The sequence below is a fragment of the Lactuca sativa genome, chromosome 9, assembly GCF_002870075.4.
Source record: "Lactuca sativa cultivar Salinas chromosome 9, Lsat_Salinas_v11, whole genome shotgun sequence".
Lineage (NCBI taxonomy): Eukaryota > Viridiplantae > Streptophyta > Magnoliopsida > Asterales > Asteraceae > Lactuca > Lactuca sativa.
In genome coordinates, this window is record NC_056631.2 from 156,937,642 (window position 1) to 156,962,323 (window position 24,682).

At 35.3% G+C, this 24,682-nt stretch overlaps 1 protein-coding gene across 2 annotated transcripts; it reads right to left on the minus strand.

The window, feature by feature from the left end:
• Nucleotides 1–22,167: 22,167 nt before the first annotated feature.
• Nucleotides 22,168–23,476, minus strand: LOC111884546 (stress-related protein). Of its 2 annotated transcripts, XM_023880863.3 has the most exons (3): nucleotides 23,261–23,476; nucleotides 22,882–23,101; nucleotides 22,168–22,812 (listed from the first exon to the last, which is right to left on the minus strand). In XM_023880863.3, exons 1-3 carry the CDS (start codon nucleotides 23,297–23,299, stop codon nucleotides 22,427–22,429), a joined length of 645 nt encoding a protein of 214 aa, XP_023736631.1. In that variant the 5' UTR covers nucleotides 23,300–23,476; the 3' UTR covers nucleotides 22,168–22,426. The 2 variants fall into 2 exon arrangements, with proteins under 2 accessions (XP_023736631.1, XP_023736630.1); XM_023880862.3 differs by having other exon boundaries at nucleotides 22,168–23,101; nucleotides 23,261–23,472.
• Between the last annotated feature and the right edge of the window lie 1,206 nt (nucleotides 23,477–24,682).

Here is a 24,682-nt window from a genome sequence, read left to right on the forward strand (position 1 = left end):
TTCTCCCCCAGAAAACTTATAAAACAGAAAATAGGGAGTATGAAGCTCACCTTAGGGTGTGGTTTCAGTTTGTGAAGAAAAGATGGAAGAAAGCTTGGTGATTTTTGGCCTTAGCACCCTTTTCTTGAAGATCTCGAGTTTGAGGTGATTCTAGGATGCAAGATCATGATTTTTGCTTGGATTAGGAAGAGATTTTTGATAAAACAAAGAATCTAAGTCATAAATGCAAGCACAACCTTACCTTAGATGAAGAGTTTGTGGAAATATCCTCTTGAAAACCTCCTAATTTTCGAGATCTTGATGAAAGATGGAGGGAGTTTTCTTGAGAGAGAGTTGTGAGAGAATTATGTGTGTGTGTGTGATTCGGCCAAGAGTGAGAGACGGAGAGAAGAAATGGAACTTGAGTTGATGTATTCATAGAAGTATGAGATGTTGCATGGAGATATGTGGGATATTAGTGAGGTGGCATGCATTAAGTCAACCCCTCCTCTTTTCTTCTTGGATTTGGGCCTGGGGCCGAGAATGTGAAAGGAAAAAGGGTTTTTGGGCTTTATTGCCCTCAAGCCCATATAGAAGTTAAGTTGGATGAGTCTTGACCTAAAAGAAATATAATATGATTTTCACACTTTGTTGGGCTAGTTTAGGTTAATCATGGTTCAAAACTTTTAATTTATTTCATTCTAGGCCCAATATGGCCCATAATGTTGAAATAAATTAATGTGGGTCCAATTAGAGCCCATTTAAGGGTTCTAAGCCCATGATAGTCAAATTGGAAGCTTATTGGTCCATTGAGTCCAATAAGGAAGTCCTAGTCCAAAATGGACCTAAACAAGAACTTCTAGGGTTTCCAATTGCTTGTTGATTATTTGTAGTATTTGTATGATGTATTTGATTGAAGTTTTTGATGTCATAATAATAGGTATCACACATGCTCTTAGGTTTTTGATTCAACATTTTACTTAAGTATAGTGATTACAAGACACAAAATTTCTAGTTGTGACAAGCAGTTTGAGAACGTGACATGGAGGATTCAAGATGATTCTTGAGGAATCTATGGGTAGGTGTGGAAGGTAGTATTGGGCCCATACTACTGAAAGAACATGATCCATACTTGACTCAAGGAGAGTCAAGTAGAATCTAGAAAGCCGGTAGGATGAGGATTATATGGTTATGTTTCAATCATGTGTATGATTGCTTTTCAGAATGGTGTTGAGCGCGCATGGAAAAGGTGCATGTCTTGGTTCAGGCTCTGGTGATGAGCCAATTAGTGGAGTGACTTGTAGGGTACTGAGTTCTGTTGGATTAGGTGTCTAAGCCCATAACTAAAATTGGTATGTACTTGACCCGATAGTAGCATGGTCCATTTTGGGTTGCATTCACCAGAACAATTTGATAGGAGGGATATTTGAGAAAGAGGTTATTTGTGATTTATTAATATATTATATGTATAATATATTAATAGAGAAATTAGATTATTTAATTAGTATTAATCAAGAATTAATTTGGAATTAATTTAGTGATCAAAAGAGATTGATTAAATTAACAGGGACTGATTATGTAAATCAGTGATACATATGGTTTGGGCTACTAATCCATGATTGATTGGTGATGGGCTAAGCTTATGAGATAGTCCATGAAGTGTTAGTCCAAATCAATTGTTGGATCATAAGCCTAAGTGTAAGAATTAGGGTTTACAAGTGACTCTTGGAATTCTACATTATATATGTAACCTCTAAGCCCCTAAAATCACCACCAAGAGTATTCTAAGAGGATATAGCTGATTTTTGGTGCTCCAAGCTCTCTCCCATTGTCATCTAGTTGGTGGTCGTGTTTTGTGAAACATTTGAGGCATCACACTTGAGGTGCTAAGCTCTTGAAAGGACAACTTCTACAAGCTACAACAAGAGGTAATCATCTAACTTTTTTTATGATTCAAATATCAAATTTGTATGCTAGTTAGCCTTCACGCTTTGGAAAAAGAATATTGCATGTATAACTAGAGAAAAATTAGATCCAAAGCATTAGTGCTCAAAACCCTTCAAGTTCTTGATGGATTAAGGAGATGGAAGGTGTCTTCCACACTGGTCCCTATCCAATAGAAGCTAAGGTTCAGTTTGCCTTGGATGTATTGCATCATGCGACAAGGAATTATTGGAAATTGATTGCACAATCTATGACGCTTACTGAGTTGGAGACTATGTCGTGGGAAAAGTTTGTGACCTGGTTCTGGGAGGAGGATACACCAGCTATCTTAGTGCAGCAGTTGGCAAGGGAGTTTGTGAGCGTGTCAAGGTGCAACACCCTGAATGAAGGGATTGCTAGAGCCTATGGGCAGGATATTGATTTGGAACACCTCAGGAAGAAGAATGCATACCCGTTTCAGACTGTAGTGGGCCGAGTGGCGTGGCCAGCAGGGTTGGGGCCGTTGTGCCAAGTGTGGGAGGACCCATATGGGAGGTTGCCGGGAGATAGGGAGGGGATGTTTCATTTGTGGACAAATGGGTCATTTCGGTAGGGATTCCCCCGGGAATCGGTTATGATATTCGGGAAGTATTCACCAAGTTTTGGAGGGTGTGTGATCGCTAAGATTAGCTAGTAACGGAATGCTAGTTCTTGTAAGCTCAGGTTGTCGATAGTTTGAATTGTACGATCGCGAGATGGATTGAAAATCCATCAAATCTTGAGGACTGGAAGGGCGCAGCCGAATCTTAGTGGGGGATAATCTTTGGTCTAAAGGATTGCTCAAGTAAGGATATTTGTGTATCATTTCACGATAGTAATGACGCATGGTGGGTATGTGGATGGATCTAGGTCGAGGGTGGTATTAGAGCCTTTCTACCTATTTTTTTGTCTGATTAAGTTTTTGGGGTTCGAAGTAGGGTCCGAACAACTGGTTAGGATATAGTCAGATGCGAGATTGACTTAGGATGATTCGATTGGAATGGTAAAGGTGTGGTAAGATCGTGGGAGATAACCATGGCAAATTAAGGGTATTGTAAGATTGCGTGGTGGACATAACATTCAACAGGATGGCAGGTAGTGTGGTTGTGTTGTAAGACTGTGGGGCTAGACCGTAGCATTCACCGGTTCTTGAGTAGTTGAGAGAGCATGGCAAATATATGTTTTGGCTTGTAGTTCCTCGAGGTAGTATTAGAAGATGGTAGAGCATATTGTGAGACTGTAGGAAGGCCACAACATTCATGGAATCAAGGGAGGTTGTGGACCGTATGGCACCGACCGTGATACAAGACTACAAATGGACATGTAGCATTCACTTTTAACAAATGGATTTGGTTTCATCAGGTTTAATTGTTGGTTATGATCAGTTGGATCAGAAGGGTTGTTAAAGCCATGATAGCGGGTTAACTAGGACCACCCTTGTTAGATAAGACCCTCATTTGGAAGTCGTGAAAGGCGATTGTGTGAGGCTGTTTGCTTTTGCAACCGGTTAGGAATCTAGTTTATCGGGTAATGGGTAGGTGAGTATGAGACCAGGGAGGTCTCAACTGCATCAGAAGTGTATGGGTCAGTAAAATGAGCCTGAGGTAGCGCTATTAATTGGGACTTGTAATCAGGATCGCTCTATTAGGTGGATAGATTAAGGAAATTAATGCACGGGTAAATAAACTCAGAGTGATTAATCTGTCCCTACTGCGCAACTCTCATTTGATTCTAAGCGTTGCAGGGATGAGTCTTTTACTCGAAGGATTATCTGAACCTTTTATCAAGTGAAAAGTTTTGGTAGCAACAGATGGTCAGCGATTTCATTCCCAATGGAAGGAACATGATAATAAAGGGTTGAAAGTATTATGATCGTTTTGGAATGTGAAGTGGAGTTGATATGATAGTGTTTCAGAGTGGGCGGTCTGTTAGGGAGTCAGACAGGGTTGCAGAATTTCAGATTTTTGGAATGTGAAGTGGAGTTGATCTGATAGTGTTTCAGATGTAGGATCTAGAAGCTCAATAACAACCAAGGTTTGATCACCACCTTCTTCTTCTTCTGGGGATTTTAGGACGATAATAGACTATGGAGGCTGACTAGGGTAAGGTTCAAGCAACATAAAAGTGTTTAAATAGGGGTCTTTCCCTAAAATTAGGGTTTTAGTCTTGAGCTACGTACGCCCTACTTACTACTTGGTAAATCGTGCGTACTTGATGCATGCCTGCGACCAGTCTTCCCCTGTACGCTAAGCATATGCCTATGTACGCCCAACATACGTAGAGCCTTATAGCAAAGAAAAATTCATTCGACGTAGAAAAAGTAATTACCTTAACCTCGATCGTTACAACGCACGCTCCATCAACAATCATAAATTCGAGTATATACCATCATTTCATCGTTGTAATCCCATATTAGAGTATTGTTTAACCACATGCACTCCACTAACGACTATCAAAGAAATGATGTGCGTTTTCATGGATTAACATGTATTTCACATCTTTTTTTCCTAAAGTAACTAGATGGATATTTGTAGAATGCTCTATGACTTTATTTATTATACTTTTAATTTTATTTATGTCCTATCAAACTCGTTCGGCTAATGACTCTCCACCACATAAAGAAGCGGTTGGTGAAAAGGACACTCATTCAATGGTCATTTTATAGGTTGTTTTCTTAAACATCTCTTATAGTGTTGTTTCATGAATGAGGTCTACTATTAATTCGACTGACTTTTAGTTATACATATATTATTCAGGCTCTTATATATATATATATATATATATATATATATATATATATATATATATATATATATGGTGTATTTTAGAACATTTTAAAATTTCAAAGTTTAAATTTAATTTTTCTAAATTAAAATTTAATTAATTAATCATTTAAACCAATTATGGAATTAATATTTATCTTTTCGATTAACCATTAATTAAGTTTTATATTAAAGTTCATTAATGATATGTCACGCCCCAAACCGAAACGACGGAAACATTCAGGGGGTGGAGGACGTCATGTACAATATCATAACAATTGTATAATAGTAATCAAAGCAAACACAACCATTACATTAATAAAATATTGTATTTACACCTATTTATAAGATAGTTTGTATGACATCAAAAGTGTATAACAAAAGTATACAAGACGAAACTCTATAACGCTCCGTCTTCTCAAAATCCTATGGGTGTACCTGTCTATTGGTTTCCTCATAATACAAGTGATTTTGAAAGTGTATCAATATTTAAGTTGGTGAGTTCATAAGTATGGTTTAGTGATAGGAAACATGTCTTTGAAGTTTGAAAATGCTAGTATGTTCCTCCAGAAAATCCAATATTTTCTATAATGAATGTAATGTATTATTCTAAATAGATAAACTATTTCAAATGTTTTCTTTATAATTGTATGTTGTATTATAGTACCCTGTGCTTAAAAATAGTGCATTGTATCTGTATTTTTATGAAAAACCATTATAGGAATGCCTGGATACCACCAACTGTAGTGTAAAGTAGTTTTATAACTTCAAATAAAACCAATTGCAGAGTTGTAATCTCGTAAACAAATGTTTAGTTTTTACTGCTGTGAGTTTCATATAACCATGCTTGATATGACCTAGTGACCTCTACGACATTCTTCAGGCGTCAGTATTTTATGACATTTGTCACCCTAGGCCTGCCGGCCTAACTGTAGCTAGCAGTTTAGGTGTGGAATTGTCATTCCTGTATAGATCTATACGCAAATCTCACTCTCTCCCTCCAGGAGACTCTGGTTATATTGTATAGGATTTAATTTCGTACCCCTGGTGGATACAATTGATGTAGTGCCTCACAACCCTGTGTTAACTAGTTTACGTGTAGTGTTGTATTGTTCCCTTGTATTTGAAAATGTATGTATGACCTTGTAGTAGAGTACTTGTAATGTATCATAATTATATTTAGGGAAATCTCCAATAAAGTCCTAAAATTTTGGCCCGGTTTACGTTTTAGTCCTAAACTAATTTTTGTTTAAGAAAAAGTCTTAAAAACCGATAAAAGTATGCATTTTGACCCTTTTTGACCGGTTGGAACCGGTAACAAATTAATTTGCGACTATTTCATAAACTGACATAAAATATTGTGACTATTTCACAAAATGACCAAAAATATTGGGACTTTTCTGCAGAAAAAATATTAGGACTTTTCTGCAAACAAAAACCTTATTATTATTATTATTATTATTATTATTATTGTTATTATTATTATTATATTAAAAATATAAACAAGTATACTAATTTTTAAATTCATTATTATTAATATTTTTAATAATACATATAAATACACTTAAATAAAAAATATATTAAAGAAATTATTTAAGGTGAAGGTGGTGGTGATGGTAATGCTTTAAGCATTGAAATCATGAATATCTGCTTGTATGTCCTCACTTTGTATATGATCATTTCACATTTTTTATTATTGTTTTCAATTCAAAATATTAACACTTAACAATTTAAAAGAAGTTGCCTATTTGTAAAATTATGTATAAATAGTTTAAGATAAAATGATTTTTCACTTTGTATATAAAATTTCTTAAGGTAGAATGATTTCTTTTCAAATCCAACAGATCCACAATAAATATTTACATTGGTGGCGCATATCAAAATTCGAAAATATTAATTAAAATATATTATTTAATAGAAAGTAATATGACTTATTTTGCTTTATCACACTATATCTGCTATGATTCCAAAAAAACCACAAGGATAAAGTAATGAAAAAGTTCAAAACACATGTTAGTAATTCAAATACTTACACACAAGACATACACGCATATCACATGCTCACTATTTGTAAACAATTTGAAAAATCAGTAGGTTCTTTTAAATTGTTAAATGTTAATATTCTGAATTAAAAACAATAATAACAAATAAATGTGAAATTACCATATACAAAGTTAGAATATACAAAAAGACATTCATGATTTCAAAGCTTAAAGCATTACGATCCGCTCAACCTTCACCTTTATAAAATGTCTTTAATATATTTTTTAATTTAAATGTATTTATACGTATTATTAATAATATTAATAATAACAAATTTAAAAAATAGTATACTTATTTATATTTTTAATATAATAATAATAATTATAATAATAATAAGGTTTTTGTTTGCAGAAAAACCCTAATATTTTTTGTTTTTGCAGAAAAGTCTCAATATTTTGGGTCAATTTATGAAATAGTCCCAAATTAATTTGTTACCAGTTCCAACCAGTCAAAAAGGGTCAAAATGCAAACTTTTGCCGGTTTTTGGGACTTTTTCGTAAACAAAAATTAGTTTAGGACTAAAACATAAACCAGACTAAAATTTTAGGACTTTATTGGAGATTTCCCTTATATTTAAATAATTATTTAGTAATATGTCTTTGCATCAGGAAAATAGCTTAGAATTTCATAAAATATATCTACCATAGTTTATATGTTTCTTTCTGATTAATGTTCTTGAACTAGTAAAATAGTGTAACGTATCCCAAACTATACCTATTATAGTTTGAATGTATGTTAGTGTTTCTTGTATTGAACTCGGTGATAGTAATGTAGTGTTCTCAAACCATACCAATTATAGTTTAATTGTGTGTTTCTGTAATGTACTGAAAACTTTTGTAGTTTAGTTGTATGAAGGAAAACACCCTTATGTTGTACAAAAGGGTTAAAATATATAAATATTTTACGAAATGTAATGAGTCCTCTGTTTGAATCAATTGCAAAGGTTTTGAAAACTGTTTGAAAATATTTGTGTGTAAACAAAAGAATCCTTTGTGTTTTACTTGTATTATCCCCCTAAAGCATTAACAACGTTGAAAATGTAGGGGTATGAACTCACCTTTTGTTGTGTGTTCGTGACTGGATGGCGAGAGTGAATAGATGACCTTCGAGTTGGCATACGCGAAACTAACAGTACCCTAATAATATTTAAATACATAAGTATATTTAAATTGGTGAAAACATTAATTAAAGTGTTATAAAACACTTGCTTTTGTGTTGAGAGTGATTACCGAAAATTGCACAAGCGTTGAAGGGTTTTCGGTTCCAAGGAGTTCTCGGCCGAAAACGGTTCTCGGCCGAACACAGTTTTCGGTCCTGGGTTGATTTCGGTCACTTCAAGATAATAATGTTGTTCTTGGTGTTCTTGGTATTCCTGGTGACAAGATGAAGATTTGAAGGTTTTCTCTTGAAGATTTGAATGTTCTTCGATGATCCTTAGGAGCCAAAGGAGGGTGTTTTCGGGTGTAAATGGTGAGAAATGACTAAGTTTTCAAAGGAAAACTTATATATAGTTGGGTTTTCGGCGGAAGAAGGGTTTTCGGCTAAAATGAGTTTTCGGTCCGGAGGTTGTCAGCCAAAAACGAGTTTTGGTGCGAGGGTCATTGGTTCTAGTGGAAAAGATGTTGATTTTCGAATGTTTTTGGTTCTGAAAAATTATATAAATGTTATTTATATAATGTAAATTATTTTCTAATCCTTACAAACTTAACGAAATAAAATAAAACTCAAAATTTTATTTATCGGATTTGACTTTTGTTGACTTGAAAGTATAGGGTTGTCACATCATCCCCCCGTTAGAGGGAATTTCGTCCCGAAATTCTTTCTAAAATGAATAAAATCTTGGACTAGGAAAAAGATGTAGGTACTTTTGTTTCTTTTGATCCTCTCGATCCCAAGTGAATTCAGGCCCCCGCTTGGCATTCCATCGAACCTTCACTATCGGTATGCGGCTTTGTTTCGTTCGTTTGACTTCCCTATCCATAATATCTATGGGTTCTTCCACAAATTTAAGACTCTCGTTTACCTCGATCTCATCGAGTGGAATCACAAGAGTTTCGTCAGATAGACACTTCTTTAAATTTGACACCTGGAAGACATGATGTACGTTGTTAAGTTCTTGTGGTAGACGGAGTTTGTAAGCTACTGGGCCGATTCTAGCAAGGAACTCGAACGGTCCTATGTACCTTGGATTTAATTTTCCGCGCTTACCGAAGCGTATCATGCCCTTCCAAGGTGAGACCTTTAACAAAACACGATCACCCACCTGGAATTCCAAGGCTATTCACCTCTTATCTGCGTAGCTCTTTTGTCTATCTGTAGAGGCTTTTAGTCATTCTCGGATTTGTACGATCTTCTATGTGGTTTCCTGAATGATCGCTAGGCCAGTGAGAGTGTTGTTTGGAACTTGGCCTCTAGCTAATTACGTGTCTCCTACTTCAGCCCAACACAGAGGGGATCTGCACTTGCGGCCATATAGGGCTTCGAACGGGGCAACCTTCATGCTATAGTGGTAGCTATTGTTGTATGAAAATTCGACTAGTGGTAAATGGGTATCCCATGCTTTACCAAATTCAATCACACAGGCTCTCGGCATGTCTTCTAGTGTTTCTATGTTCCTCTCACTCTGACCTTCGGTTTGTGGATGGTAGGCTGTACTCATGTCTAATTTAGTCCCTAAAGATTTTTGTAGCGACTGCCAAAATATCGAATTGAATTTGTTGTCTCTATTGGAGATAATGGATATTGGTACACCATGCAATCGCACAATCTCTTTGATGTATGTTCTAGTCAGTTTCTCTATCTTGTATGTTTCCTTAATTGGTAGGAAGTGAGCGGACTTGGTTAATTTATCGACGATTACCCAAATTGAGTCATGACCACCTGGGGTCTTGGGTAACTTAGTTATGAAATCCATTGTAATCCACTCCCACATCTACTATGGTATCTCTGGTTGCTGCAATAAACCTGAGGGCTTTTGATATTCTACCTTGACCATGGCGCAAGTTAGGGACTTGCCCACAAAGGTAGCAATATCGGCTTTTATGTTTAGCCACCAATAGAGTTTTTTGAGATCTAGATACATTTTACATGATCCTGGATGCACAGAGTATCGTGTCATGTGAGCTTCATTCATGACAAACTCTCGGAATCCACCAAACTTTGGTGTCCAGATTCGATTCATGAAGTAACGAACATCGTCATCCTTGATTTCTAAGTTCTTGTCCATTCCTCTTAAGGCTTCACCTGCCACATTCTTAGGCTTTAAGGCTTCCATCTGAGCCTCTTTGATTTGTGTGGATAGATACGAATGAATGGTCATGGTTAGTGCCTTCACTATATGACCTGTGTACTCCTTTCGACTAAGGGCATCTGCTACTACATTGGCTTTACCGTGATTATAGGAAGTTTTGCATTTGTAATCATTTAGTAGCTCTACCCATCGTCGTTGTCTCATGTTAAGTTCATTCTGATCAAAGATGTGTTGAAGGCTTTTATGGGCGGTGAAGATAGTGCACTTAGTACCGTATAGATAATGTATCCAGATCTTCAGAGCAAATACTACTGCTCCTAACTCAAGATCATGAGTGGTGTAATTGACTTCATGTTCTTTAAGTTGTTTCGAGGCATAAGCAATAACCTTTCCTCGCTGTATGAGGACACAACCTAGCCCCTGATTGGCTGCATCACCATACACCACGAAATCTTCTGTATCTTCAGGAAGAGACAAGATAGGTGCACTGCACAGGGATTGCTTCAGCGTTCAGAACGCAGTGTCTTATTTCTCTTCCCAGCTAAAAGTTACGCCCTTCTGAGTCAGGGCAGTAAGATGTTTGGCAATTCTTAAGAAGTTTTGTATGAATCTGCGGTAGTAGCCATTAAGTCCTAGAAAGTTACGGATCTCCGAAGGCGTTATGGGTGCTGACTAGTTCTCAATCGCCTTTATTTTAGAAGGGTCCACATGTATTCCTTCTTTGGTGACCACGTGACTAAGGAATTTCACCTTCCTAATCGAAAATCACACTTGGAGAATTTTACGTAAAGCTTTTCCGCACTCAATGTTTCCAAGACTTGTCTCAGGTGGTGGCTAAAAGACCCCAACTTTCGTATTTCTGAAAGACCCAAACTTTTATACTTCACAATACTATTACTCCAAAACATGCTACTTGCATATTCATAAAAACAATATTTTACATTGATAAAGAGGTTACAAACTATTGGATACAAACCGACTATTACAAAGTGTTATATATTACATAACTACCCAAGATATTATAATTTATACAAACGTAAACTGAAGTACAAAAGTATTATTACAAACTATTCTAATTCTTTCAACAATATATGATTATACTGGTTACTTATCACTTGCAATTGTTAAATATTGATAGGGTAAGCGGTGACGCTTAGTGAGTTCAATAATAGATACAATATGATGTTATGTCATATATATACTTCAATATGGTAGAAACAAAGAGAATCAAGGAGCAACAAAGGCATATGTGAATCATGTGTCAAGCTTTCCATAACAAACAATGACTTGATTCAAAGGTATACAATCAATGAGAAATAACAATTTCCATATATGATATACATCAATAAAGCTTCGGCCCAAATGGCACAGAAGACATAAGATTTCTGATTAACATCTTGGTAGATTTCAGGCTTATATCCCTGTCTAACCATTTGCCAATGCCATAGAATAGAAGTCATTTTCTTACGGAGACATGCTCTACATGGCCAGAGGCTACGTACCAGTACCAATGTGAATCTAAGTCCTTTCACTGATTACATGGTCAAAGGTATTGCTTTTGCTATAAAAATAGCGAATAAAATAACACGGGAAAATAACTCGGAATAATAACACTAAAAAGCACATAGCACATATTAAACATAACATACAATTGCTCCTATACATTAAACTCACCTTGAATTAACCGAGGGTCAAAATAGTAATTTGAGCAGCGCTTCGGCTTTAAATATGACATTCTATGTTGAAAACCGGGAGCTTAATTGAAAACCGGGCTCTGCGAAGTTAGGACTTCAAAACCGAAAAGATAAATTTTTCGGGCTTCACGGGAACTTCGGGACGTATTTCGGGTGCTAAAATTCATATCGGGGCTTCGGGGGATGTCAAAATAACAAAAATATGAAAAAAGGGGGGGGGGGGTGAAAATGGTTAATTTCCCATTTTCCTCGGGAGGGTTCGAAGCCCTCTTATTTATAGGGTGAAAATTGCAAGGGTCGGATCCGAGGCTGGAGGAGTCAGCAGCTGCGAAGGCCACACGGCAGTAGGAGCTCGGTTCGGAGGCTAGACGTCACGCATGCGAGGCGGCCAGGTGCGAGGCTCGGAAGAGTGACACGGAGCGAGGCGTGTCGGACAGGGATAGGCTTCGGCCTTGGTCCAATCAGAAGGAAACACGCGTTGGACATTTGGACGCACAGCGCATCGGATGACGTGGCCGGTTCCGGATAAGGCTTATCCATGCGAGTTTATCCGAAATTCTCGGATTTTGAGCCAAAATCTTCCGAAATTCATAACTTTCGCATATGAACTCCGTTTTTGACGTTCTTTATATGCACGCGTAGCTAAAATTATGATCTACAACTTTCATTTAGACTTCGTCGGCTAATTTTGCATTTAATTTTTATATTATTATTTTTAACAGACCGGGACAGGAAAATCCGGTAAAATTCATAACTTCTTCATCCGACATCCGTTTTTGTCAGACTTTTTACCGTTGTACTAAAAATGACGAGACATTGAATTTTCGTTTAGGTTGTGTCGGATAAAAATCACTCGATCTAAAATTCAAGTTTTTAGCTGTCTACTGCTAAGCTGAAACTTTGAAAAATCATAACTTCCTCATACGAAGTCAGATTTTGGCGTTCTTTTTATCGAACTTCTCAGTTTAATGAATACTACGACTTTTATTTAGATCACTAAGGCTAAAAATTAGTTTATCAAAAACTCACTTTTTACGTCATTCGGCGTCATGCCGGTTTTGTCGCGAATCTTCGATTGGTCATAACTTCTTCGTTATAGCTCGGATTTCGATGAGGTTTTCGCCTAAATGTTTCTAACGAGATTATCTACAACTTTCAGTAATAAAATTTTACTTATTACAAATTTTACATTTTCGCTAAATTTCACTATTTGACTTTTAATTGGAATCTCATAAGACTTCCAACATTTTCTGAGTGATTCTAAGCATAGTTTTATTTCATTTCTAGTTAAAACTATCTGTTAGAACTCAACACTCAATTTCGCACAATATTTCACAATTTTTATTCATTACAAAACACGATTTCAAAACATGTATGTTACAATGGCTATGATCTTCTTTACTCTGCGAATAGATAAGTATATCGTCTATGAACACTATCACGAATTTGTCCAAGAAGGGATGGCACACCCAATTCATTAAATCCATGAGTATTGTGGGTGCATTCATTAGACCGAAAGGCATCACTACAAACTCGTAGTGACCATATCGAGTCCGAAAAGATGTGTTTGGGAACATGATTCTCATGGACATGCAACTGGTGATACCCCGATCTCAGGTCTATCTTTGAAAAGTAGCTGGCTCGTTGAAGTTTATCGAAGAGGTCGTCTATTCGCGGAAGAGGGAATCGATTCTTAATAGTGAGCTTGCTTAGTTCGCGGTAGTCTATGCACATACGGAACGATCCGTCTTTCCTTTTCACAAATAAGACTGGTGCACCCCAGGGTGAAGAGCTCAGCTTAATGAATCCCTTACTGATCAGTACATTCAATTAGCTGGATAATTCTTGCATTTCCGTTGGCACTAGGTGATACGGGGATTTGGCTACGGGGGTAGCTCCAGGAATTAAGTTGATTTGGAATTCGACTTGGCGTTCAGGAGGAACTCCTGGAAGGTCTTCGGGGAAGATGTCAGGAAAATTGCAGACTTCGGGGATGCTCACGAGGTCTTTTACTTCTTGTTTTTCATTAACTACATGTGCTAGGAAAGCACAATACTCTTTTCGTAGGTATTTTTGGGCTTTAATACAAGAAATCATAGGAAGGTTCGAACTGAGTTTGTCGCCGTAGATAACGAGGGCTTCACCATTTGGCAGATTGAGGCGAATGGCTTTTTCATAGCAAAGAATGTTAGCACGATAAGGACTCAACCAGTCCATGCCAATAATGACGTTGAAGATTTTTATGGAGACCGACATAAGGTTGATTGGGAAAGAATGTCATTTAGGTTATGGGTACAACCTATGAATATATTGTTAGCACTATATTTCTTCCCGTTAGCCATTTCGATATTGAATGTTTCGTGTAATGGTTGTGGTTTGTGTTTGAGTAAGTGCTTAAGTTTGTGGCTAACAAAGCTCCTCCCCGCACCACTATCAAATAGTATGAATGCATAAGAGCTATCGAGAAGGAACGTACCGGTAACTACTGAGGGGTCTGTTACTACCTCCTCTTGACCCACAGTCAACACTCTTCCCGTGTTGCCAACGTTTCTTGCTTTGGGGCAATCTCTTTTATAATGCCCTGTCTCGCCACAATGATAACAGGCCTCGCCTATTCCATCTTCGGAGGTCTGAGCTTTAGGTTGTGTAGACGTCTTGCAAAAGCAGGTTGTATGCCCCTTCTTGTTGTAGCTAGTGCATTGCATCTCCTGACATGGTCTGTCATGATGGAAATCACATTTTTCGAACCTCGGGCGGGTTCCAGCATATCGACTGGTAGGTGCTTGAGTAGTGGGAACAACAACAAGATTGGTGGCAATGTGGACTGTAATTGTTTGCTGCTTCTTTGAGGGCTCTTGAGATGACTACCCCTTCCTCTTGTTCCAGAATTTATTCTTTACACTACCTTATTTAGGTGGTTCGGGAGCGACTAACATGGATTCTTGGCGGTCTCCTTGATCTATTAATGTTTGTTCCAAATGTTTGACACTATCAAACGTGAGGGGATTGGCAGCTAGAACATTTCCTTGATTCGGGGATGTCAATCCCCAGATGTATCTCTCCACCTTTTTACTCTCTGCGGGTGACCATCCCGGGACACAGAAGAGTCAGGTCATTAAACCTCGCGGTGTAAGCAGCGATGTCAGAGCCCTTCATTTTCAAACTCCAGAGCTCTTGCTCTAGTTTTTGCATTTCGCCCCGCGGGCAGTACTCGGCGAGCATTAGTTCTTTCAAATCTTCCCAACTCATAACATTAGATATTGGAAGATTCAGGGACTTGACTTGGCTATTCCACCAAGTTAGTGCTCTATCAGTGAAGGTGCATGCAACAAATTTTACTTTGCTCGACTCGGGGCACACACAAATATCAAAGATTGATTCAGTCTTCTTGAACCAACGCGTCAAGGCAATGACACCTCCAGTGCCATCGAAGGATCGACGTTTTGCATTAGTGAAGTCTTTGTAGAAGCATTCCCTTGGGTGCCCGTGACTATCTCCTTGGTTGAAAGGGTTGGCACCACTACCTGCCTCATTATTACCACTTCCGTGGATTTGCGACATAGCGGCAGCCACGTCGGCTGTCACTACTGTTTGGAAAACAGCGGGGTCATACTTCGGAGGTGGTGGCGGCGGATTTGTTGGAGGGGTAGTTTTCTTCCTGATGGACTTCTTCTAAGGCATCTTTTTCTAAAAATATTCAGGAGGAAATGACAATAAGTCCTCTATAGTAGTCAAGAGTCAGGTATTATTGAACAAGATATATCCTAGTCCTAATCATATCATAACCTGATTTCTACAGTGTACTATCAGCTATTTACAATAAAGGTTTACTAACATAAGAAAGTAATCACAGACTTTAAATGGTGAGAATTAGTAATACGTGTAATGAAGCTGTGTAGTGTGATAGTGACATAAAATACTCCTATAGTATTTTAACTTTATGTTTGGTTCTAGAGTTTCTCTTTGTATATAGCATTGGTAAATTTTAGACTTACCGCAACACCACAGTCACTCACAAACACATGTTGGTCATATCTTGGATAAATATAGTTGATCAGGTTATATTTATCCCAGATATTATTACATAACTATCCAGGTTTAACCGTAGTGTCCAACTCATCTTAAATACTTTTATGTAGTTCTGACTGTGATATTGTTTCTAGTATGTATGCATACTCATATACTTTTATAAAATACTTATATTTTAAAAGTATACTTTTAGTTCAGAGAGATTTGGCCCTATAGTGCTTATAGTTGTACATCTTGTAAGGTTTGATATACTTAGTTCACTATAAACAATGCTCTGATACCAATCTGTCAAACCCCCAAACCGGAACAACATAAACGTTCACGGGCGGAGGACGTCATGTACAGTATCACAACAATTGTATAATAGCAATCAAAGAAAACACAACCATTACATTAATAAAATATTGTATTTACATCTGTTTATAACATAGTTTGTATGACACTAAAAGTGTATAACAAAAGTATACAAGACAAAACTCTATAACGCTTCGTCTTCTCAAAATCCTGTGGGTGTATCTGTCTACTGGTTTCCTGAGAATACAAGTGATTTTCAAAGTGTATCAACATTTAAGTTGGTGAGTTCATAAGTATGTTTTAGTGTTAGGAAACTTGTCTTAGAAGTTTGAAAATGCTAGTATGTTCCTCCAGAAAATCCAATATTTTCTATAGTGAATGTAATGTAGTATTATAATAGATAAACTATTTCATATGTGTTCCTTATAACTGTATGTTGTATTATAGTACCCTATACTAGAAAGTAATGCATTGTATTTGTATTTGTATGAAAAACCTTTATATGAATGCCTGGATACCACCAGCTGTAGTTTAAAGTAGTTTTATTACTTAAAATAAAACCAATTGAAGCGTTGTAAACGAATGTTTAGTTTGTACAACTGTGAGTTTCATATAACCATGCTTGATATGACCTAGTGACTTCTACAACGTTCTTCATGCGTCGGTTTGTTATGAAATTTGTCACCCCAGGCCTGCCGGCCTAATGACCTCTATGACATTCTTCAGGCTAGGAGGCCTAATTGTAGCTAGCAGTTCAGGTGTGGGATTGTCAGTACCGTATAGATCTATATACAAATCTCACGCTCTCCCTCCAGGAGACTCTGGTTATACTGTATAGGATTTAGTTCCGTACCCTGGTGGATACAATTGAAGTAGTGCCTCACACTCTGTATTAACTAGTTTACGTATAGTGCTGTACTGTTCCCTTGTATTTGAAAATGTATGTATAACCTTGTAGTAGAGTACTTGTAATGTATCATAATTATATTTAAATAATTATTTAGTAATATGTCTTTGCATCAGGAAAATAACGTAGAATTTCATAAACTATATCTACCACAGCTTATATGGTTTTTTATTAATGTTCTTGAACTAGTAAAATAGTGTAACGTGTAGCAAACTATACCTATTATAGTTTAAATGTATGTTCTTGTTTCGTGTATTGAACTCGGTGATAGTAATGTAGTGTTCTCAAACCATACCAATTATAGTTTAATTGTGTGTTTCTGTAATGTACTGAAAACTTTTGTAGTTTAGTTGTATGAAGGAAAACACCCTTATGTTGTACAAAAGGGTTAAAATATATAAATATTTTACGAAATGTAATGAGTCCTCTGTTTGAATCAATTGCAAAGGTTTTGAAAACTGTTTGAAAATATTTGTGTGTAAACAAAAGAATCCTTTGTGTTTTACTTGTATTCTCCCCTAAAACATTAAAAACGTACCTTTTGGTATGTGTTTCTGACTGGATGGCGAGACTGAAGAGATGACCTTCGAGTTAGCGTACTCGAAACTAATAGTATTATAATAATATTTAAGCACATAATTGTATTTAAATTGGTGAAACCATTAACTTAAGTGTTAGAAAACACTTGATTTAGTGTTGAGAGTAATTACCGAAAATTGCACAAGTTTTGAAAGGTTTTCGGTTCCAAGGAGCTCTTGGCAGAAAACGGTTCTCGGCAGAACACAGTTTTCGGTCCTGGGTTGTTTTCGATCACTTGATGATATGAAGGTTGTTCTTGGTGTTCCTAGTGAAAATATGAAGATTTGAAGGTTTTCTCTTGAAGATTTGAATGTTCTTGGGTGATCCTTGGGAGCAAAAGGAGGGTGTTTTCGGCTGTAAATAGTGAGAAATGACTAAGTTTTCAAAGGAAAACTTATATACAGTTGGGTTTTCGGCCGGAGAAGGGTTTTCAGCTGAAATCAGTTTTCGGTCGGGAGGTTTTTGGACGAAAACGAGTTTTGGTGCGAGGGTTTTTTGTTCTGGTGGAAAAGATACTGATTTTCAAAAGTTTTTGGTTCCGGAAACTTATATAAATGTTATTTATATAATATAAATTATTTTCTAATCCTTACGAAAATAAAATAAAACTCGAAATTTTATTTATCGGATTTGACTTTTGTCGACTTGAAAGTATCGGATTGTCACATGATAATTCCATTTGATTATCTTATAGTTAAAGATTATCATGATGTGTGTTTTCATGGATTAACATGCATTTTACAATTTTTTTCCTTAAGTAACTACATTGTGATTTGTAGAATGTTCTAGTACTTTATTTATTATACTTTTAATTTTATTTATGGCCTATCAAACTCGTTCAGCTTACGACTATCCACCACACAAAGAAGTGTTCGGTGAAAAAGACACCCATTCAATGGTCATTTTATAAGTTGTTTTCTTAAACATCTCTTATAGTGTTGCTTGGTGAATAAGGTCTACTATTAATTCAACTGACTTTTAGTTATACATATATTATTAAGGCTCTTTTATATATATATATATATATATATATATATATATATATATATATATATATATATATATATATATATATATATATAAAAGGTGTATTTTAGAACATTTTAAAATTTCAAGGTTTAAATTTAATTTTTCTAAATTAAAATTTAATTAATTAATCATTTAAACCAATTATGTAATTAATATTTATCTTTTTGATCAACCATTAATTAAGTTTTATATTAAAATTCATTAATGATAATTCCATTTAATTATCTTATAATTAAAGATTAGGTTTCCTTATTTAATTCCTAAAAATTCGAATTAAAGTTTTAAATTTGTCTAGCATTAGAAGATTTAGATTTTACTAGATAAAATAGCAGATAATGACTAAAATTTACCCTACTAATCAAATTAGGCAAGCTAAAACAGAAAAAAAAAAAAGTTTAGAAAAGCATGCCAGACCTTACAATTATTTTTGAAGGTTTCATCTATTGTGTACAAATAATTGTAAGACATGGCTCGGATACCGCTGTTTGAATTTATAGTTCATAAAATCAATGTACATGCAAAAAATCACTTAACACTTACGGGTACATATAACATATTGTATCCATGTCTTTTAACAACTAATGACAACATACTTATGAAACTAAAAGAAACCCTATATGTAATTGAAAAAAGTACTATTTAAGATTACATAACTTTGATATTGCACTAGTAGACAATATCCTCTTGATATTCAAAAAGCTAGCACAAAAAATATGGTTGCCTTTCATGACTCATACTCAAACCCTAGATACTAGAAGATAACTTGAGAGATAGAGAGATGGAGAGAGGGAGAGAGAGAGAAAGAGAAAGAGATAGAGATAGAGATAAAGATAGATAGGAAGGAGGAGATTTTTGGCCAAGGTTTTACTAGTAAAGAGATGTGTCAGAAATGACACGCTAAATGGTCTATTTATACTTGTGAGGTAACTAGGATAAGCCCTAATTTGAATTCAATATAATATTATTCTAATCCAAACCAAGTGGTTATCCTTATCAATATCTAAAGACTTCTAGAAGCTCCTTAAGGAACCTCCTAAACAGTCCAAACATGGAAGTATCTAGAATTATTCATTTGCTCAACTATTAAGCAATTACACACCAACCATTGTACCTCTAATTAATTCCAATTAATCCAAAAGTAATTCCGAATTAATCGTGATCAATTATAAATCATTTATAATCGGTTTCTAATAAATTTATTAATCATAATAAATGAATAAATCATTTTCTCTTTCTCCAAATGTCATTCTAAAGTATTTCTAGTTATGAACGTCATCCTAAAAGAACTTTATTTTTAATTACAAGAATATAACAATTTGGTTACGACCTTAGAAAACTTAATCCAGCGTAATGATGGGTGACAATGTTTCTGTCAAGAAAACAATTAATTGATGGGAATTTAAGATGAGATTAGGAACGGATCGAATTAACCTGGTAGCCACTTCAAACAATATATATTATAGGTAAAACAAATGATTTGAAGGAGGAAAGGATGTAGTGGATTGTTGTTAGAATCGTTGAATTAAGTTTAGGACTTAAGAATTTCTAGCAAGAAAGAATGTGAGCTTTAGGAGGGGTGTATTAGGAGTGAAAGGGTTGGTGCATTGTTGATAGTTTGTTGACGACAACAACATTCTATTAAATATATAGTTTAATTTTAATTTTGGTTAAAGAAGGCTACTTTAGTAATATCATATATATTTTTTGAATTTTAGATAAAAAATTGGATATTGTGTTTATTTAAACCTAATTTAAATATCTTTTTGGATTTAAACGTGAGTTTAATAGGTTAAAAAGGATATATATATATATATATATATATATATATATATATATATATATATATATATATATATATATATATATATATATATAGAGAGAGAGAGAGAGAGAGAGTCAAGATCAAATAAGAAGGAAATTTTTGGTAGGAAGGTAAGAAGTTTTTTTTCTACATATTTTTTTCGCGAACAAACAAAATGAATCATTAGATGATTAATTTGTAAGATGATTCACAAGAAAAAATTCTCAAAAAAACATCTCGATGATTCATTTATACAATGATTTTGTTGTTATTCACTAAAATTATCATAAAAATGAATTTTTCTTAATTTACTTAAAAATGAATCATAAAGATGTTTTTTTGGGAATTTTTTCTTGTGAATCATCTTACAAATGAATCATCTAGTGATTCATTTATTTTGTTCGTTAAAAAAAATATGTAGAAAAAAACTTCTTACCTTCCTACCAAAAAAAGTTTCTTACCGTATATATATATATATATATATATATATATATATATATATATATATATATATATATATATATATATATATATATATATATATATATATATATATATATATATATATATATATATATATATATATATATATATATATATATATATATATAAAGGATATAGATGTAATAATCGTTTGTAGGGACGTATATGAATTATTTGTTTATTATTTTTTTTCCATTTTTCATAATGTGTATGTAGGAATGTGTATGAATTATTTATTTATTTATTCCTTTTATGCATAATGTGTACGAAGAGGATAAAGTATAATAGTAGTCCAAATAAAATGAAATATATTCTCTTAATACTAATATAATGAATATATAATGAATTTAGGTAAATTTTTTGTCATTTAATTTTTGATTTGGTGCTTCATTTGTCTTTTAACTCATTTTAAGTTTTAAAAGGTTATAAAACATATGATTTTGTACTTATTTAGTTACGTAGCTTTTTGTTTGGTTATTTAACTTTTGGTTTTGTGCTAATTTAGTCACATAACTTTTAAATTATCTTTATTTAGTGACTAAATTTTAAAAATAAAGCTATAAAAATAAAAACAATTTTAAAAGTTAGGTAAGCAAATAAATATAATTTTAAAAGTCATATGACTAAATGAACATAAAATAAAAAGTTAAGTGACCAAACCAAAAATTAGGTGTAGGGATGAGTATATGGACCGGAGAACCGGACGGAACCGGCACCGGAACTGGAACTCGATGCAACCGGTCGGGCTGGGACCGGGACGTTATTTTTGTGGATTTTTGGAACCGGGAACCGGTAGAACCGGCAAAAACCGGAACCGTATGATGCTATTTTTCGAGGACCGGTTCCAACATTTGAAGATACGACAAGAACCGGTAGGAACCGGGAACCGATAGAACCGGAACCGGTAGAACCGCCGGGCCGGTTCGATTCCTGATTTTGGCCGAAGCCGGTTCCCGGTTCCGGTCCGGTTCGGGCCGATTCGGTCATTGTGCTCATCCCTAGCTAGATGACTAAATGAACACAATGTCAAAAATTCAATGACCTTTTAAAACATAAAATAAATCAAGAGGGTGTTTGGACAGGGAAAAAATAAGGTGCTTATTGTTTATTGCTTAATCCCACCGCAATAAGCAAATTTAAGTATTTGGATAGAAGTCTTTAAAAATTAGCTACGAATAAACAAAATAAACTGATTTTAATAACCAAATGAGAAGGGTTATTGCTTATTTGCCATTTTATTCATATAAAATCTTTTGTTTGCCAAACATTTAAAATGTTTATTGTTTATTGCTTATTCCCACCGCAAAAATTATTCTGATCACCACAATAAGCAAAATATAATCAATAACGCAAAATACACAAATAATAATTAATAAGAAAAATAATTAAATACATATGTTCATCATATATAAACATGTATTATTAGCAACATGCATGATCTCTACGATCACTACATCCTGATCTTGTAGTCTCTACGGTGTTAATAACAACATTGAGGCGATCATTTTAGCTAGGTATTTGACAGAGTACGAAAACACATTGCCAAATAAACCAAAACAAGCATTTACTGTATTCAATCTCTGCAAACATCATAATCATCATTGGGTATTGATATTAATCACCGTGCACAGCTCCTTCGGCTCCACTGTGAACCACCCGTTCTTTTTCTTCTTCTTCTTCTTCTTCTTCTTCTTCTTGATCAGGAGCCTTGAATACCTTGGCAATCTTTTCAGTGGGCACCAATGGAAGATATGAAGAAGCCTTGTACCCTTCCTCACTTGTTTGCTGCACAGTCTGGTTATACTTCTCAGAAACGTAACCTGCTGTTGGTATAACCGCGTTAGCTACACCATGGAAGAGTGGCACCTTGTTAACAGATTGCCAAGCTGAAGCAGCATGTTCCTCTGCAACAGGCTCGTATTTCACTAACATTTCTTTCGCAGTCGGCTCTATCTCGGTGTACGCAGTTTTTGCGAGTCCAGATGCCGTTTCCACCACACCTACGTCATTCTTTGTGTCAGAAGCCACACTAATAGACTTGGCTTTGCTAACAGATTCGGCAATCTTACGATCGAAAAACTTTAGGACGTTAACAGGGACATCATGAAACGTATCAACAGCAGGGTCAAAAACAGTCTTGAGAGTACCCTCTGTTGTCTCCATGCTAGGTTTGAGGGTCCCACTGTTGTCCTTAGCGTAATCATAGGCCTTTGATACATAAGGAACTGCATTTTCTGCTGTTTTTTGCACTATGTCTAGGTACTTCAAGCTCTCTTCTTCGTCCTCAACCTTTGAAATATCCCAATAAACAATACACCAAATTTATTTTTCAACTGATCGTATTGTATCTTGTGTTATCGAGAAACATGCTTTCATTACGAAAAATGCATAATTAAATAAGAACATGAACATGTACAGTTAAGCATTACAAAAGGGAAAAAAGCGAACCTCTGGTTGAATAGAAACCGGTAGATCGTTATGAGACATAAGGAAGTAGTATGATTCACAAAGAGAAGAAATTTACTGAGAATTGATCGTTGTTTGAATATCAAGATATACCTATTAATGATCAATCGGTGATTTTGTATTAATTTATACAATACACATAGTCGACGTCGATTGCAAAGGGCAGGGCACAGTTTCCACGAGAACTAAAAGTTTCATGCAAAATGAGGTGTAGGCGATTGTCGGTCAGCAGTAGTGTCGAGTCGACTGTTATTTGAAAGCAATGGGCATGTGGCACTTGGGCCCCTAAGATTTATGTTTCATGAACGTAAGTACCCCTATACTTGTTAAATGGTCTATTGAATCGATTTAGTATTTCAAGTTTGAGAAATAATTAGTGACTGGATTTTATTTATTTATTATTTATTTATTTTTTGGAACCGACAAATAAATATTAAAGGAAAAACCCCCGCCTAGCACGGACCTAGGCCATAAAACAGATACAAAGTTGTTCAAAACATAAAAAAAATACAAGGGATTGAAGAGGGACAGGATATTTACTCCACTCAATCCAATCTCCCACTCCAAAATTACTCATATGTTTGAACCATAAAAATACTATTGATGGTTCTATTATTTGGAGCTCTCCATAAACTCCACAAAGTGTCGTAACATATTACAATGAAGAATTTTCTTTTCTTTAGGCAATTCCCCCATGAGGCTGCAATTTCCAAAATCTCCTAATGCCACACCATCTATAAGTCCAATCCCACGTCACTCTCGCAAATGAACGTTCACAAAGTAAGTGATATGTGACATAATCATTGAATTTGTAAGCACTATAAAGGCTAGATGTCAGATTTATACCACCAGATTTAAGAGCAGCCGCAACTGGTATCCGGTTTTGAGCAGCACGCCAAGTAAAACATACCACCTTGACTGGAATCTCCCTCAGCCAAACAAAGGGATCCAATGTACTATTGCCTTGTGTTTTCCCCAACCTACACCTACATGCTTTCACTGTATAAACACCTGTTGTTGATAGTTCAAAGATCCCCAAGTCTTTTTGAGAATTGAGCTTGATGGATGCCAGAGTCTGGGATAACTGGTTCAACTATGAAGCAGGCGGGGGATGTGTCCAAGACCACGAAAGACCATTTCCAAAGATTCTATCAGATACTTTACATCTTTTGTATGATTCCAAGCTATACAAATCCGGAAATAGCATCATTAGAGCCCCAGACCCAAGCCAGTTGTCAGCCTGGAACATGGTATCTTTACCAGAGTTCACTTGTCTTCTAAAGAGGATGCTGATTCGGATTTCCATTTTGACCAACTCACATTTAATTCTTGCAATTTTGCTCCAAACCCATGTTAATGATTTTTTTTGCTAATTGATTTTGATGGGAAAACGCAGCCACAACG